Source organism: Chiloscyllium punctatum, chromosome 40 (assembly GCF_047496795.1).
Source record: "Chiloscyllium punctatum isolate Juve2018m chromosome 40, sChiPun1.3, whole genome shotgun sequence".
Taxonomy (NCBI): Eukaryota; Metazoa; Chordata; class Chondrichthyes; order Orectolobiformes; family Hemiscylliidae; genus Chiloscyllium; species Chiloscyllium punctatum.
Window position 1 is genome coordinate 2076273 of NC_092778.1, and position 17246 is coordinate 2093518.

The 17246-nt window shown below is 43.2% G+C and overlaps 1 protein-coding gene across 3 annotated transcripts in view; it reads right to left on the bottom strand.

Moving 5' to 3' along the window:
- Nucleotides 1–2885, bottom strand: part of lcmt1 (leucine carboxyl methyltransferase 1) — a 189564-nt gene extending 186679 nt beyond the window's left edge. The window contains exons 1-2 of one of the 3 annotated variants that reach the window (XM_072559146.1): nucleotides 2779–2885; nucleotides 2205–2305 (exon numbers count right to left, since the gene is read on the bottom strand). In XM_072559146.1, coding sequence (XP_072415247.1) covers nucleotides 2205–2305; nucleotides 2779–2796 — 119 coding nt within the window. In that variant the 5' untranslated portion in view covers nucleotides 2797–2885. Of the gene's footprint in view, nucleotides 1–2204; nucleotides 2306–2712 lie in introns of all 3 variants that reach the window. The other 2 variants (XM_072559148.1, XM_072559145.1) reach the window with 2 other exon arrangements.
- Nucleotides 2886–17246: the final 14361 nt, after the last annotated feature.

Consider the following 17246-nt stretch of genomic DNA (forward strand, 5'->3'; position numbering starts at 1 on the left):
GCTGTCCACTACACCTCCAAGTTTGGTGTCATCTGCAAACTTTCTAACTGTACCTCTTATGCTCACATCTAAATCATTTATATAAATGACAAAAAGTAGTGGACCCAGCACCAATCCTTGTGGCACTCCACTGGTCACAGGCCTCCAGTCTGAAAAACAACCCTCCATCACCACCCTCTGTCTTCTATCTTTGAGCCATTTCTGTATCCAAATGGCTAGTTCTCCCTGTATTCCACGAGATCTAACCTTGCCAACTAGTCTCCCATGGGGAACCTTGTCATATGCCTTACTGAAGTCCATAAAGATCACATCTACCGCTCTGCCTTCATCAATCCTCTACGTTACTTCTTAAAAAGAAAATCAAGTTGTGTGTGGCAAATCATGTCTCACAAAAGCCATGTTGACTATCTCTAATCAGTCCTTGCCTTTCCAAATACATGTACATCCTGTCCCTCAGGATTCCCTTTGACAACTTGCCCACCACTGACATCAGGCTCACCGGTCTATAGATCCCTGGCTTGTCCTTACCACCTTTCTTAAACAGTGGCACCACGTTAGCCAGCCTCCCGTCTTCTGGCACCTCACCTGTGACGATCAATGATATAGATATCTCAGCAAGAGGCCCAGCAATAACTTCCCTAGGTTCCAAAAGAGTTCTGGGGTACACCTTATCAGGTCCTGGGGATTTATCCACTTATGTGTTTCAAGACATCCAGCACTTCCTTCTCTGTAATATGGACATTTTCAAGATGTCACCATGTATTTCCCAATCTATATCTTGCATGTCTTCCATGTCCTTTTCCATAGTAAACATTGATGCAAAATACTCATTTAATATCTCCCCCATCTCCTTCAGCCCCAGACAAAGGCTATCTTGCTGATCTTTGAGGGGCTCTATTCTCTCCTCAGTTCCTTTTTGTCTTTAAATGTATTTTTAAAAACCTTTGGATTCTCCTTAACTCTATTTGCCAAAACTATCTCATGTCCCCATTTTGCCCTCCTGATTTCCCTCTTAAGTATATTCCTACTGCCTTTATACTTTTCTAAGGATTCACTTGATCTATCCTGTCTATACCTGACATATGCTTCCTTCTTTTTTTTAACCAAACCCTCAATTCCTTTAGTCATCCAGCATTCCCTATACCTACCAGCCTTCCCTTTCACCCTAACAGGAATATATTGTCTCTGGACTCTCGTTATCTCATTTCTGAAGGCTTCCCATTTTCCAGCTGTCCCTTTAACTGCAAACATCTGCCCCCAGTCAGCTTTTGAAAGTTATTGCCTAATGCCATCAAAAGTGGCCTTCCTCCAATTTAGAACTTCAACTTTTAGATCTGGTCTATCCTTTTCCATCACTATTTTAAAACTAATAGAACTATTGTCGCTAGCCCCAAAGTGCTCCCGCACTGACACCTCAGTCACCTGCCCTGCCTTATTTCCCAAGAGGACGTCAAGATTTACACCTTCTCTAGTAGGTACATCCACATACTGAATCAGAAATTTTTTTTGCTTAACAAATTCCACTCCATCTAAACCTTTAACACTATGGCAGTCCCAGTCTATGTCTGCAAAGTTAAAATCCCCTACCATAACCACCCTATTATTCTTGCAGATAATTGAGATCTCCTTACAAATTTGTTTCTCAATTTCCTGCTGACTACTGGGGGGGCCTAGAATACAATCCCAGTCAGGTGATCATCCCTTTCTTATTTCTCAGTTCCACCCAAATAACTTGCCTGGATTCATTTCCGGGAAATATCCTCCCTCAGTCCAGCTGTAATGCTATCCCTTGTCAAAAACACCACTCTGCCTCCTCTCTTGCCTCCCTTTCTATCCTTCATGTAGCATCCTGTCCATCTCTGAGCCATGTTTGTGTAATTGCTATGATATCCCAATCCCATGTTCCTAATATCAATTGGTCAAAATCCTGGAATGTCCTAACAAACAGCACTGTTAGATATGGCACAAGTTGTTGCAACAAGGACTGCAGTAGTTAAAGGCAATAGCTCAAAACCAACCACATACAAGGTAAATGTAACAAATGCTGGATTTACCAGCAATGACGTCACGCCCCAGTAACGAATTAATTAAAGTTCACCATGAACAGAATATAACCACATCCTGCACCATGCGTCACGTAATAGATTTTCACACGCTGTGGTTTGCAGATATATCCTGTACTTTGATAGTTCAGCAATTCCTACCTTTTACAAACTGTTGCATCATCACATGTGGAGCGGACCGCTTCATCTGCTGTGTCATTAGAGCCAGTGAAAGAACGATTGGTAGCCATCAGAATCTCACACTGCAAAGGTAGCAAATATTGTACCAGCGTGAATTGAGAAGATAACGCCTATCTTGCACACGTTCAAACCTCTTTAACAACACTCTCAGCGAATTGTTTAAACTATATTCTGATTATCATTATTTAAAAAGATATATATTTGCCTGTTACTCTTAGACTTAAAAACATAAAGGTTGCATTTTCCTACAATCATCGAAAAGCCATGTCCTCTTTCAAATTAAATGTCATTTAAGAATCGTTTTCCATTGTTTCAAACAAAATACAAAGAAATTGTGAAATTAGTTATACTAAAAATTTAAACAGATTATGAGATACTAGATTAAATTAATAAAATTTGTAATGTTAGACGCTAATAGAATATAACACAATGTGATGCGAGGAGTTTAAAATTCAATGAGAATATGTGCCTGAGATTACTGGAAGGTCCTCAGTAAAGTGCATTGAAATCTGTGGTGTTTGTGTGAGTGACGAACCCTGAAGTTTGTCACCATCTGCTAACGTCTACATTCCTTCCCTGGGACTTTTGCAGATAGTAACATGAGACAGTAACACCTACACTTCCTGCCTACGTAAAGAGGCTACAGCGACTTTGCAACAACACACTTCCCGATTGGCTCTCGCGGCAAATGATGGGTCTACCTCATTGGTCGGTCTGGTGTCGGCCGCGCTGATTGGTGTAGCGTTTGTTCAAAGTGGGCAATACTTCCGGGTTTTAATGGGGCGATGTTTAATAAAGTAAATAGTGGATCAGTGATTTGAGTGGATGCAAGTTTAGAATGTCATTGAAAATTGTAGCTTTTTATGCATTCGGTGGCATAAGACATTTGTCTACGTCAGTACACTTCAAAAATGCAAGTCTTTTAATCTTCTCCTTGACTTCAATCAATATAATTTTCCCCACATTCACAATCTTCTGGGTCTCCTCTACATTCTTGTAGGTTATGTAGTGATCTCATCGGAGTGGAGTGGACTTAATGGGCCGAATGGCATTACTTCCACTCCTATGGCTTACGCTCATTAAAATATACAAGATTCTGAAGTGGTTGTAGACACTGATGGATCTTGCCAAACCTTTTATTATCAGTGACTTAAAAGTTGTCACTAACTTCAGGAATAAAAAAACATCTTTTCACTTGCTTTCTTTGTAGTTGGAGTCTGGCCTACAATTTATCATTTAAGCCATGTTCATCATTTTAATAATGAGAACTTAGGAACCTCACAATTGTTAATACTCCCATTGGACCTTCATAGCAACCATTGCCTCAAGTCCGTGTACCCCAGTTTGGTCAGCTCTGTACTTTGAGATTCTTTCTCCTGATTGGAATGTAGAACTCATGAGCGTAAATCTTAGGATAAAGGGTTGATCACTTGGGACAGATGAGAAATGTGTTTGCTCAGCTTTATAAATCTAAGTAAGTTTCTACCTGGGAGGGTTGTGGACATGCCTGTAAATGAATGTTTTTAAGGTTTTGTTGGTCTCTCTAAAATGTAAACAATATGGAGTTTGGGCAGGAAAGTGGATTGGGAGCTGAAGATCGGCCATACGTTTGAGGTGCAACCACTAGCCAACATCATACAATTAAATGAATCCACAATGACTACACTTATCATCGGATTGAAGCTTCTTGCAGGCAATACAATTTCCCCAGTCAATCAATATTACTATCTTCTAAGTTCTCAGTTTTGTGCCATGCATCGCTTCATTTTACCTTGGGCAATGTAATCACAAGGATATTTTGATTCAATGTCTGAAATGTATAGCAGTTACCAAAATGCTTTGCTTTTTAACTAACTTTTGTTAGAAAGTTTAAGGGCCAGGGCCATATCTGTTTTTTTCTTTAGTAAGGACATTACCTGCGTGCACGTATCCACTGATATTTCCACTGGTCGTGAGCTGTGGATTCAGAGAACCCAGGTGTGAAATTATACCCTGACAATTTACACTTGCCTTCAGGCATTTTTATAACAGTCACTCAGGTTGTAATCTTCTGTGTCAAAAATGTTTGTAAGGTTCCAATCTTCACCTTTAGGCAACCATCCTCTGTTGCCATTTTAATTCTATGCCAAACCTGATGGTAAAATGTGATTCTAGAGCCAGTCCTTTTCCTTGTTAATAGGTTTTTTACAGAATGCTGTGCTGCAAATATCTCGCTCTTACCTACAAAAGTGTCCCAAGAGTCTCTGTTTATAGCTGCTCTAGACACATCATTATGTTATCAAGATTATGGATATACAGTTAACATGCAATTAACACTAATGACAGAGAAAGAAAGAGGGATAAAATTCTGCAGGCAGAATTTAAGGAACTAGGAAATAAACAGTCATAGAGGTAGTAAGCTCTGGAATATTCCTAGTTCCAAATACTAGTGGGTATAGAAATAGGGAAATAGAATAGGTGTATGAGTGACTGAGACATGATGCAGGGCTGAAGGCTTTTAGTTCTTGGGACACTGGGATAGGTTCATGGGTGATGGGATTTGTACAGGCTGCATAGATTGCACTTGAATTGAGCAAGGATCATTGTCCTTACGGGGCAATTTCTTAGTGTTATTGAGGTGGATATAAACTGGTGGGGGAATGGGATCTAGAAGGACAATATTAGAGAGGTAAACAAGGTGCACAAAGAATTGGGAGAGACAGATAATGCTAGAGTACAAAACAATTGAGGAGGGGTCAGAGTCAGGGATAATGCAATAAGGTGTGAAGTGGATTTCCAGTGTTTGTGTTTGGATACATGAAATGTAGTAAGGTTGATGAGCTGCAGACACACTGGGATATGGGACAATAATGTTGTGATGATAATGAAGACTTGGGTTCAAAAAAGGTTGGTTAATAAGTCCTGGTTGCAATGTGTTAAGATAGAAAAGAAAGGACCAGGTGATCCTATATTGACTGAGGATACAATTGCATTGCTGGAGAAAGAGAAAGCCCTTGAGAGTTTAAAGACAATTACTTGATTAGAACTAAGAAACAACAGAAATACAACATACTGGTAAGTGCATTTTATATGACTCAAAATAGTGGGAAAGATAAAATAGAACAAATTTGCGGGGAAGTTGCAGAGAAATGTAAAAATTATTAAGTATTCGTAATGCAGAATGTACTTATCCTAATACAACTGGAATACTACTAGTTTAAAGTTTTTGTGAAGATCTGTAGTTCTGGAGCTGGTTGGATTTGTTGTTGGTCTGTTCAGCAAGCTGGTAGTTTTGTTGGTAGATGTTTCGTCCCTTTCTAGGTGACATCATCAGTGCTATATTGCCTCCTGTGAAACACTGCTGTACTGTTCTGCTTTGAATCTATCTGGTTCTGTTTGAACTGTTTCCAGTTAGTGCTAGTTCTGGTTTCTCCATTGCAGCGGTTTGTATATTGAGTCCAGGTCATTGTGTTTGTTGATGGAGTCTGAGGATGAGTACCATGCTTCCAGGAATTCCCTTGCTGTTCTTTGTTTAGCCTATCCTAGTATCGTTGTGTTGCCCCAGCCAAACTGAAGGTTCTTGTTGTCCATGTGTATGGATACCAGGGAGGGATACCAGGGAGGGTTGGTCCTGTTGCTTAGTTGCTAGCTGTGTTCATGGATGCAGGTCGCTGGTTGTCTGCCTGTTTGTCCTATATAGTGCTTTGTGCAGTCACTGCATGGGATTTTGGAAATTACATTTGTCCTGCACACGGTGCATATCGGGTCCTTTATTCTGGTGAGCTGCTGTCTGAATGTAGCTGTCGGTTTGTGTGCTGTCAAGATCCCTAGCAGTCTGAGCAGTCTAATTGTCAGTTCTAAAATGTTTTTTAATGTATGAGAGAGTAGCCATCACACAGGTCATGTCGATTGAGTGTACCTCAACTGGAAAGGAGAGTGAATTCCATGCCACTGGGGTTAATCTGATCCATACTCTCGCTGTCTAAGCAATTGAATAACCAGTTAACCAACTCCCTCTCACATATGTCAGGTTTATAATACAAGTGAAATCCAGGCTGTATATAAGAAATACAGATGGAAAGACAGAATATATGAAAACAATCTAGTATCCAGCATTGGAGGTAATATGCAAAGGATCCCCAATTTACAAACCTTCAACTGATGAACGAGTAAGTTTCCATACATGGCTGCATTAATATTAACTTTGGAGATTTGACAAGCTAACGTTTCCTTGTACTAATGACCAGCTACTTTATATTGTCCTGCATTATGTTCTGACTTGGATACAAATTGACTTACAAACATTTTTAAGCTGGGGTCTGCCTGTAAAGTCAAATAGTAAAAGGTTGATAAAAGGAGGGGAGAGCCAAATAGGGACCAAAAAAAAGGAGATTTATGCATTGAGGCAAAGGGCATGGTTGAGGAAATAAATGAGTTATTACCACATCTCTTTATCAAGGAAGTAGGCACTGTCCAGACAAAAGAGCAGGAAATGAATACACAAGAAAGATTTAAAATGGATATGGAGGATATATGAATAGACTGATTATATTCATCAGGGTGGAAATGAGATGAATCTGAAAGCCTAAGAAAAAGAGTTGAAATTGCAGGTGTACTTGCCATAATCTTCCAATCCTCTTAAGATACAAGAATCCTGCCAGAGGACTGAAGAATTGTAAGTGTTTCAATAATTATTCAAAAGATAGTATATTGTAAGGATAAGCTTATTATCTACAGTTTAATCCAACAAAATGTTGATGCGGGTAATGTGGTGTACATGGATTTTCAAAGAGTATTGAATAAGTGGCACTGAACAGGCGTATCAGCAAAGCTGGAGCCGATTGCTGGAAAGGACAGTGACATGATAACGTTGGTTGAGTGACTGGAAAAAAATGATTAGTGGTGCATTTTTTTTTGGACAGAGTAGAGATATAGAGTAAGATTTCCCAAGGGTTGCTATTAGTGCCATTGCTTTTCTTGACTTATACGAGACAAAGATGTGTAAGTCACAATTTCAAACTTTGCAGATAACAAAAACTTGGACATATTGTAAACTGTATGCTAAACCTTAAGTGGGTATGGACAGGCAGGTGCAATGGTGATGTTTGGTAGAGGAAATTTAACACGGAGAAGTATAAAGGGACACATTAGAATGAATGAGGAGAAGCAATATTAAAAAAAAACCCAAAGATACAATTCTGTAGCAGAGAAGAAGCATAGGAGCCTGGGGGTGTACTTGCAAAATTTGTTGAATGTAGCCGGGTGCACACAGAAAACAATTAAAAAGTCATTTGGGAACCTGTGCTTTATAAATGAAGACATAGAATGCAAAGCAAGAAAGTTAGAGTAAGCATTTATAAAACACTGGTTTCACATCAACAAAAGTGTTGTGTTCCATTCTGTGGTATCTTGAAAGTTAATATTAATACACCAATGTATGGGATCTTGTTCATAAAAGTTCATAAGTTGAAAGTTTGTAAACTGGGGACTCCTTATATACTCCCTCTAATGCTGGATCTCTTATCATATATAGAAGAGATGTAAAGGCATTGGAGAGAGTGTTGAGAAAATTTACCAGAATGATTTCGGGTTTGAGAAACTTCAGTTACATGGATAAATTGATGAAACTGGATGTTTTCTTTATAAATGAGAAAGGTGAGATGGGTTTCATAGACATATTTAAAATCAGACTAGATGGGGAGAAAACATCTTTATTAGCAAAAGAGTTGAGAAGTGGAGGACACTGATTTGAGGTAATCGACAAAAGAAGCAACAACAGCACGGAGGAAAACTTCTTAATTTAGTGAGTGGGTAGTATTTGGAATGCATTACCTTACCATGCAATAGAGGCAGATTTAATCAAGATGTTCAAATGACAAATTATCTAAAGAGGATGCATCGATGGGGATACAAATAAAGTGCAGGAGATTGAGATTAACTGTGTAGAACTGAGGTAGCAGGCATGGAATGACAGTTCAAGCATTCTATGATTCATCACAAAGTGCCATGGAATGCTTTTCTTTATGTTAGAGGTACCTTTTCTAAATTCTTTCAAAGGATGTGGGAGTTGCTGGCTAGACTATCATTTATTGCCTATTCCTAATTGTTCTTGAGAAGCTGCTGAACCCCTTCATGGACTACAGCAGTCTGTTTAAGGTAGATGCACCCATTGTGCAGTTAGGAAAGGTGTTCTACCATTTTGATCCACTGACAGTGAAGGAATGGCAAGGGTTGAAAAGCTTGGAGGGGAACTTATAGTTGGTGGTGTTCCAATGCATTCATTGTCTTTGTCCTTCTAGGTAATAGAAATGAGGTTTGGCAGGCTGTTGCTTGATTCGTCTGTGGGACAGCTCTCTGAAATTTGGAGTGTGTTGCTGGAAAAGCACAGCAGGTCAGGCAGCATCCGAGGAGCAGGAAAATCGACGTTTCGAGCAGGAGCCAAAAGATTCCTGATGAAGGGCTCCAGCCCAAAACGTTGATTTTCCTGTTCTTCGGACGCTGCTTGACCTGCTGTGCCTTTCCAGCAGCACACTCTCACCTCTGACCTCCAGCCCTCACTGTCTCCTCTCTCAAATTTGGCCCAAGTGCTTCTGAAATGTTCGGAAAGGTGTACTTTGCAGACCTGGCAGGGTGTTCAATTGCTGATTCTAGTGCACAGCTTGATTTGCAGTGGTCTGTCTATTTTCATTCCTTTCAGCTGTTTCCTCGTGGTTTGCTACTAAGTAGATTACTAGATCAATTCAGATGATATTTAAAGTTCAGCCATATTTCTGTATGAAATAACTGCACAGAGGCCAACTCCTGTCCCTTTAATTACTCGTGCCCAGCCAGCTCAGAGTCTATCTTCAACTGAGGAGATTCTAATCTCCTGGTTATATAGTTTTTTCCCTGTCACCAAGTCACCCTTTATTTACATATGCACAGTATGGTGGCCAGCCACCTCAGAGTCAGTCCCTAAAGTCAAACCAAAGACATTGAGTTGCAAAGAGATGGTCATTGACAGCAGCGGGAATCAAACCCATGCCTCAACTGTGACTAGAACTTGAATCCAGTGCCTTAGATTGCTCAGCCACACTACCACATGCTTCTCCTGATTATATTGGTCAGCCAAGGCTTTCCTGATTGGCCCAGGTTAACAACCCCGATCGAGAACTTGTACTTTAGAAGGTCAACCTGGTCCCAATCGCTACAGATGCAGCTGCGGTGATATTGAAACCAGGCCAGACCACGTAATGATGGGAGATTTCCTTTCCTGAAGGACATGAGTGAAATAGATCGGCTTTTATAACAACGGTTTCATGGTCACTTAACTGAGAATAATATAAGCTTTATATTCAGAGTTAAGGATTGCATTTAAATTCAGCTCCCTTAGTGGGACTTGAACAGTTATCCCAGAGTATTAGCCAGTGTCTCTGGATTGCTTGCCCAGTGACATTACTGGCAGGCTGCCCAGACCCTGGACAATAAATAAAAGATTTGTGGAAGAAAATTGAGACCTTTGAAATGTGGACACTAAGCCATTTTTAAAAATTCAGATATAAATCCTAAAACAAATGAAGAAGTTCTTGAAACTGCAAGAGCAAAACAGAATTCCATAAAAGAAAATGCTCATATCTCTGCCATGTAATCAAAATCAAAAAGCTAAAATTTCAGAACACAAGTAGATCCTCGTCTACAAAATCAAAAATCTCTTTAAAAGGGCAAAGTAGAGGGCAGTAAAAAGAGGGGTTGACCAAGGCATAGTTGGAAGCCAAATGTCAGAAAATGGCTGTAGTGGATATGTGAGGATGGCACAAAACAGAGGAGTGTTACATATTGTCTCTTGTTGGGAGTAGCTACAGGCTGACCAAGAATTTTATAAAATGTGAATTTCCTTTGAACCATCACCATCATCTCCAACCCCATGGACTGAGATTGTATACATAGGTTATTAATAAGTGCCAAGAACAAGAGTTCTTACACACATACTTTGATCATGTGTGACTAAATTCGAAAGCTATTCTTCAGACTGTTTTCTGGTTCTTTTGGCTGGTTACAAATCAGTATTCATGCTACTTACACTGCAGACCCCATAGTCAAGAATTTAGCCATTGTCCTTAGTGACCAGAGTGTGGCTGCAACTGTTTTAGTAGACGAGGATCGACTTGTGTTCTGAAATTTTAGTCATAATTCTATGTGATACCATTTAGTAACATTAGGTGGCAGTAAAGGCAAATGTCATCATTTAACATGAACAGAGGATTGATCAATGATAGGTCCCCTGGAATTCCAATTTTTATGAATATTTACTTATAGTCTCTTGTAACTTCATGTGTAAAATCAATAACATTTATTTTTTAAATACTAATACACAAATTTGTATATCAATTTAACTAAAATTCGTATGTTTATTGACGATGTACAGCAAATCATCAAGGCTGAAAATTGGCCTTTGTTGAGCTTTTGACGTGCATGCATTAACTTAACCATGAGGAAATATAAGATCTGCTATGGACCCTTTCAAATAGAATAGTTGGAGAACACTGAATAATGACTGACATAGCTCTTGTTTGAGTGTGTTTTATTTTGTATTTTGTGAACTCTAAAAATTTTAATACAATTATTGAAATTGGAAACTCAACTGAGGAAATCTGATATATAGATAAATGCTTATATATATATATAATCTGATATATAGATAAGTGCTGGGACCGCAGCTTTTTACAATATATGTAAATGATATAGAAGATGGTATCAGCAATAACATTAGCAAATTTGCTGATGACACAAAGCTAGGTGGTAGGGTGAAATGTGATGAGGATGTTAGGGGATTACAGGGTGACCTGGACAAGTTAGGTGAGTGGGCAGATGCATGGCAGATGCAGTTTAATGTGGATAAATGTCTGGTTATCCACTTTGGTGGCAAGAACAGGAAGGCAGATTACTACCTCAATGGTATCAAATTAGGTAAAGGGGCTGTTCAGAGAGATCTGGGTGTTCTTGTCCACCAGTCAATGAAGGCAAGCATGCAGGTACAGCAGGTCGTGAAGAAGGCTAATAGCATGCTGGCCTTCATAACAAGAGGGATTGAGTATAGAAGCAAAGAGGTGCTTCTGCAGCTGTACAGGGCCCTGGTGAGACCACACCTGGAGTACTGTGTACAGTTCTGGTCTCCAAATTTGAGGAAAGACATTCTGGCTATTGAGGGAGTGCAGCGTAGGTTCACGAGGTCAATTCCTGGAATGGCAGGATTGCCTTACACGGAAAGACTGAAGCGACTGGGCTTGTATACCCTTGAGTTTAGAAGACTGAGAGGGGATCTGATTGAAACGTATAGGCTTATGAAAGGACTGGACACTCTGGCAGGAGGGAACATATTTCCGTTGATGGGGGAGTGCCGAACCAGAGGACACAACTTAAAAATACGGGGTAGACCATTTAGGACAGAGATGAGGAGAAACTACTTCACCCAGAGAGTGGTGGCTGTGTGGAATGCTCTGCCCCAGAGGGCAGTGGAGGCCCAGTCTCTGGATTCTTTTAAGAAAGAATTGGATAGAGCTCTTAAAGATAGTGGAGTCAAGGGGTATGGAGATAAAGCTGGAACAGGATACTAATTAGGAATGATCAGCCATGATCATATTGAATGGCGGTGCAGGCTCGAAGGGCAGAATGGCCTACTCCTGCATCTATTGTCTATTGTCTATTGTCTATTGCTTCATCTGCACAGGATAAATATTGTGCTCTGTTCTTTCAGTTGCTAATAGATGTAGAAGGGTCATCAAAACTCTTCAGATGCATTTGTGTTTCCCTGACTCTTGTCTTGCAGCTCTGGTTCCCAATTTCCTATCACTCTAGTTTAAACCCTACCCCACAGTACTAGGGAATGTTCCTTGCATGGATATTGGTGTTGGTGCTGCTGTGGTACAACCTTCCCATCTTCCCCAGAATCAGTCCAGTCCTTAAGAATCTAAATCCCTACCTTTATTCAATCCCTCCATCTAACATTCAGCTGGTCTATCCTCCTATTTCCTGTCTCACTAGTACGTGGCACTGAGAGTAATCCTGAGATTATTACCTTTGGAGTTCAGATTTTTAATGGATGTCCTAGCTCCCCATACTGAGCTTGCAGGACCTCATTCTCCTTTTTATCTACAACATTGGTCCCAACATGGACCACAACCTCTTAGTAATTTCTCTTCCTCTTTTTAGGACAAATAAAATTTGCAGAGAGCAAGTATTGACCAGTGGTCTGAATTGTCTCTCTCTATGCAATACGCTATGTTCCCTGTAATTATTTTTTTCTTCTGCATGGATCTCTGAGGTCCATGTGTGGCAGCAGCTTCTGAAATTAGAAGTCAATGAACATCAGCAAGGCATTTGACAAGGTTTTGCTTGGTGGACCAGTTAGCAAGGTCAGATTGCAGGGAATCCAGGGAGAGCTAGCCACTTGGATATAAAATTGGCTTGAAGGTAAGAGACAGAGGGTGGTGGCGGCGGATTGTTTTTTGGACTGGATGCCTGTGACCAGCAATGTGCTTCAGGAATCTATGTTGAGTCTACATTTGTATAGATTATTTGGATGGGAATATGGGAGGGGTGGTTGGTGTGTTTGCAGATGACATCAAGATTGATGGTGTGTGGGCGGTGGGGAGGGTTTTCTCGGGGTGCGGCGGGACCTTGAGCGGATGGGCCAAGGAGTGGCAGATGGAGTTTGGGTTTGGATGGATGTGGGGTGTTGTGTTTTGGTGGGGCGGATCATGGCGGGACTTGTACGTTCGGTGGTGGGGTCTTGGGGAGTGTGGCTGCACAGGAAGACCTGGGGGTGCAGGCTCATAATTCAATGAATACCGTCCTGTTGCGCTTACACCCATCATCATGAAGTGCTTGGAGAGATTCATGTTGAGGCATATTAAGACCTTGCTGCCACTCCGCCACTGGACACCCTGCAGTTCACGTATCAACCCAACTGCTCAACAGATAATGCCATTTCCACCAGCCTCCATTGGACCCTCACCCACCTGATGAAAGAAAACATGTTCATCAGACTACTGTTCATAGACTTCAGTTCTGCATTTACCATTATCATTCCTCAGCACCTGATTAGAAAGCTGAGTCTGCTGGGCCTAAATCCTGGACTTCCTGACTGGGAGACCTCAGTCAGCCGAATGGGAACAGCATCTCCAACACGATCACACTGAACATGGAGGCCCCCCCCCCCAGGGCTGTGTGCTCAGTCCACTGCTGTTCACCAAGCTGACACACGACTGTGCAGCAATGCACAGGTCAAATCACATCATCAAGTTCACTGATGACAAGGCTGTAATGGGTCTCATCAGCACGAATGATGAGTCATCATACAGAGAGGAGGTGCACTGGCTAATGGACTGGTGCAGAGCCAACAAGCTGTCTCTGAATGTGGACAAGATGAAATAAATGGTTGCTGACTTCAGGAGGGCACAGAACAATCACTCTCTGCTAGATATTGATGGCTCCACTGTGTAGATTGTGAAGAGCACCAAATATCTTGGTGTCCACCTGGCGGACAATCTCACCTGGACCCTCAACACCAGCTCCATAGCCAAGAAAGCCCAGCAGTGTCTCTATTTTCTGCACAGGCTGAGGAAAGCCCACCTTCTACCCCCTCATCCTCACCACATTCTACAGAAGGTACATTGAGAGTGCTGTGAGCTGCTGCGTCCCTGCCTAGTTCAGGAATTGCACCGCCTCGGATTGTAAGACCCGACAATGGATGTAAATGTCCATTACAGACATTTTTTTTAGATTAGATTAGATTACTTACAGTGTGGAAACAGGCCCTTCGGCCCAACAAGTCCACACCGCCCCGCCGAAGCGTAACCCACCCATACCTCTACCTCTACCTCTACCCCTTAACACTACGGGCAACTTAGCATGGCCAATCCACCTGACCTGCACATCTTTGGACTGTGGGAGGAAACCGGAGCACCCGGAGGAAACCCACGCAGACACGGGGAGAACGTGCAAACTCCTCACAGTCAGCCACCTGAGGCGGGAATTGAACCCGGATCTCTGGCGCTGTGAGGCAGCAGTGCTAACCACTGTGCCACCATGCCGCCCACCCACCATGCCGCCAACATTTATACCACACGCTGCATCCAAAAGGCAAAGAGCATTGTGGAAGACCCCACACACCCCTCAATCAAACTCTTCTCCCTCCTGCCATCTGGCAGAATATACCAGAGCATTCGGTCTCTCACAACCAGACTGTGCAACAATTTCTTTCCCCAAGCCATCAGTCTACTTAACACAGTATGATCGGATCTAAAATTCTTTGCACAACTTTGAATTGCTGCTAGAAATAAATCTATTATTCATCATTCTTCTGTTACACTATAACTTGTGTGTTTTGCACTTTTTATGCACTTTATGTCGTGAATGATTGTGTAGTTTGTGCTGTCCATGTAGCACCCTCAGTCCTCAGGAACGCTGTCTCATTTTTACGTACCACTTGTATATATGGTAGAAATGGCAAAAAGCTACTCTACCCTACTCTACTTTGGGTGGTGGAGAGGGTGTTTGGTACACTTGCCTTTGTTGGTCAGTGCATTGGCTGTGGGAGTTGGGATGTCATGTTGCAGCCCAATGGTTGGGCCAGAATTGGAATACTGCATTCTGGAGAGGTCAGTCTTTGTTCAGGAGGGTTTCCTGACAAAGTGTGGAGGAGAAAGTGAGGACTGCAGATGCTGGAGATCAGAGCTGAAAATGTGTTGCTAGAAAAGCGCAGCAGGTCAGGCAGCATCCATGGAGCAGGAGAATCGACGTTTCGGGCATGAACCCTTCTTCAGGAATGAGGAAAGTTTGTCCAGTAGGCTAAGATAAAAGGTAGGAAGGAGGGACTTGGGGGAGGGGCGTTGGAAATGCGATAGGTGGAAGGAGGTTAAGGTGAGGGTGATAGGCCAGAGTTGGGGTGGGGGCGGAGAGGTCAGGAAGAAGATTGCAGGTTAGGAAGGCGGCGCTGAGTTTGAGGGTTGGGACTGAGACAAGGTGGGGGGAGGGGAAATGAGGAAACTGGAGAAATCCGAGTTCATCCCTTGTGGTTGGAGGGTTCCTAGGCGGAAGATGAGGCGCTCTTCCTCCAACCGTCGTGTTGCCATGGTCTGGCGATGGAGGAGTCCAAGGACCTGCATGTCCTTGGTGGAGTGGGAGGGGGAGTTGAAGTGTTGGGCTACAGGGTGGTTGGGTTGGTTGGTCCGGGTGTCCCAGAGGTGTTCTCTGAAACGTTCCGCAAGGAGGCGGCCTGTCTCCCCAATGTAGGGAAGGCCACATCAGGTGCAGCGGATGCAGTAAATGATGTGTGTGGAGGTGCAGGTGAATTTGTGGCAGATATGGAAGGATACCTTGGGGCCTTGGAGGGAAGTAAGGGGGGAGGTGTGGGCGCAAGTTTTGCATTTCTTGCGGTTGCAGGGGAAGGTGCCGGGAGTGGAGGTTGGGTTGGTGGGGGGTGTGGACCTGACGAGGGAGTCATGGAAGGGGTGGTCTTTTCAGAATGCTGATAGGGGAGGGGAGGGAAATATATCCCTGGTGGTGGAGTCCTTTTGGAGGTGGCGGAAATGACGACGGATGATATGATGCATATGGAGGTTGGTGGGGTGGTAGGTGAGGACCAGTGGGGTTCTGTCCTGGTGTCGATTGGAGGGGCGGGTCTCAAGGGCGGAGGAGCGGGAAGTAGAGGAGATGCAGTGGAGAGCATCGTCGATCACATCTGGGGGGAAATTGCAGTCTTTGAAGAAGGAGGCCATCTGGGTTGTACGGTATTGGAACTGGTCCTCCTTGGAGCAGATGCGGCGAAGACAAAGGAATTGGGAATATGGGATGGTGTTTTTACAGGGTGCAGGGTGGGAGGAGGTCCTGTACACCTCCATCCCCCATCACAAAGGACTCAAAACCCTCCGCTTCTTCCTTTCCCGCCGTACCAACCGTACCCTTCCACTGACACCCTCCTTCGACTGACTGAACTGGTCCTCACTCTGAACAACTTCTCTTTCCAATCCTCCCACTTCCTCCAAACCAAAGGAGTAGCCATGGGCACCTGCATGGGCCCCAGCTATGCCTGCCTCTTCGTAGGATATGTGGAACAGTCCATCTTCCGCAGCTACACTGGCATCACCCCTCACCTTTTCCTCTGCTACATCAATGACTGTATCGGCGCTACCTCGTGCTCCCACGAGGAGGTTGAACAGTTCATCCACTTTACCAACACTTTCCAACCCCACCTCAAATTCACCTGGACCATCTCAGACTCCTCCCTCCCCTTCCTAGACCTTTCCATTTCTATCTCGGGCGACCGACTCAACACGGACATTTACTATAAACCGACCGACTCCCACAGCTACCTAGACTACACCTCCTCCCACCCTGCCCCCTGTAAAAACGCCATCCCATATTCCCAATTCCTTTGTCTCTGCCGCATCTGCTAGTGGTGTACAATGGGGATCTGTTTTGGGTCCATGGTTGTTTGTCATTTTTATGGAGGGGTGGGTTGGTGGATTTGCGGATGACGTCAGTGGAGTTGTGGATGTGGATTAGGTGGCAGGTGGGGTTTAATTGAGGGTATGTGGGGTGATTCACTTTGGAAGGAGCAACAGGAATTCAGGGTATTGGGCTGATGGTAGGATTCTTGGTGGTGTGGATGAGGAGGGGGATCTCTGTGTCCATGTACATGGACCCCTGGGGGTTGGCATTTGGGTTGATGGGATTGTTAAGAAGGCACATGGTGTGTTGGCTTTTATTGGTAGAGGGATTGAGTTTCACAACCATGAGGTTGTGCTGCAGCTGTATGGGGCTCTGGTGCAGCCACACTTGGGATTGTTGCGTACAGTTCTGGTCGCTGCATTGTGGGAGGGATGGAACTAGAACTATACAGGGCAGAATAGGCCCTTTGGCCCTCGATGTTGCACCAACATGTGAACTATTCTCAGCTCATCCCCCTACACTATCTCATCATCATCCATGTGGGATGTGGAAGCTTTGGTGTGGGGGGGTTTGGGGTGAGGGAATTGAGGCTTG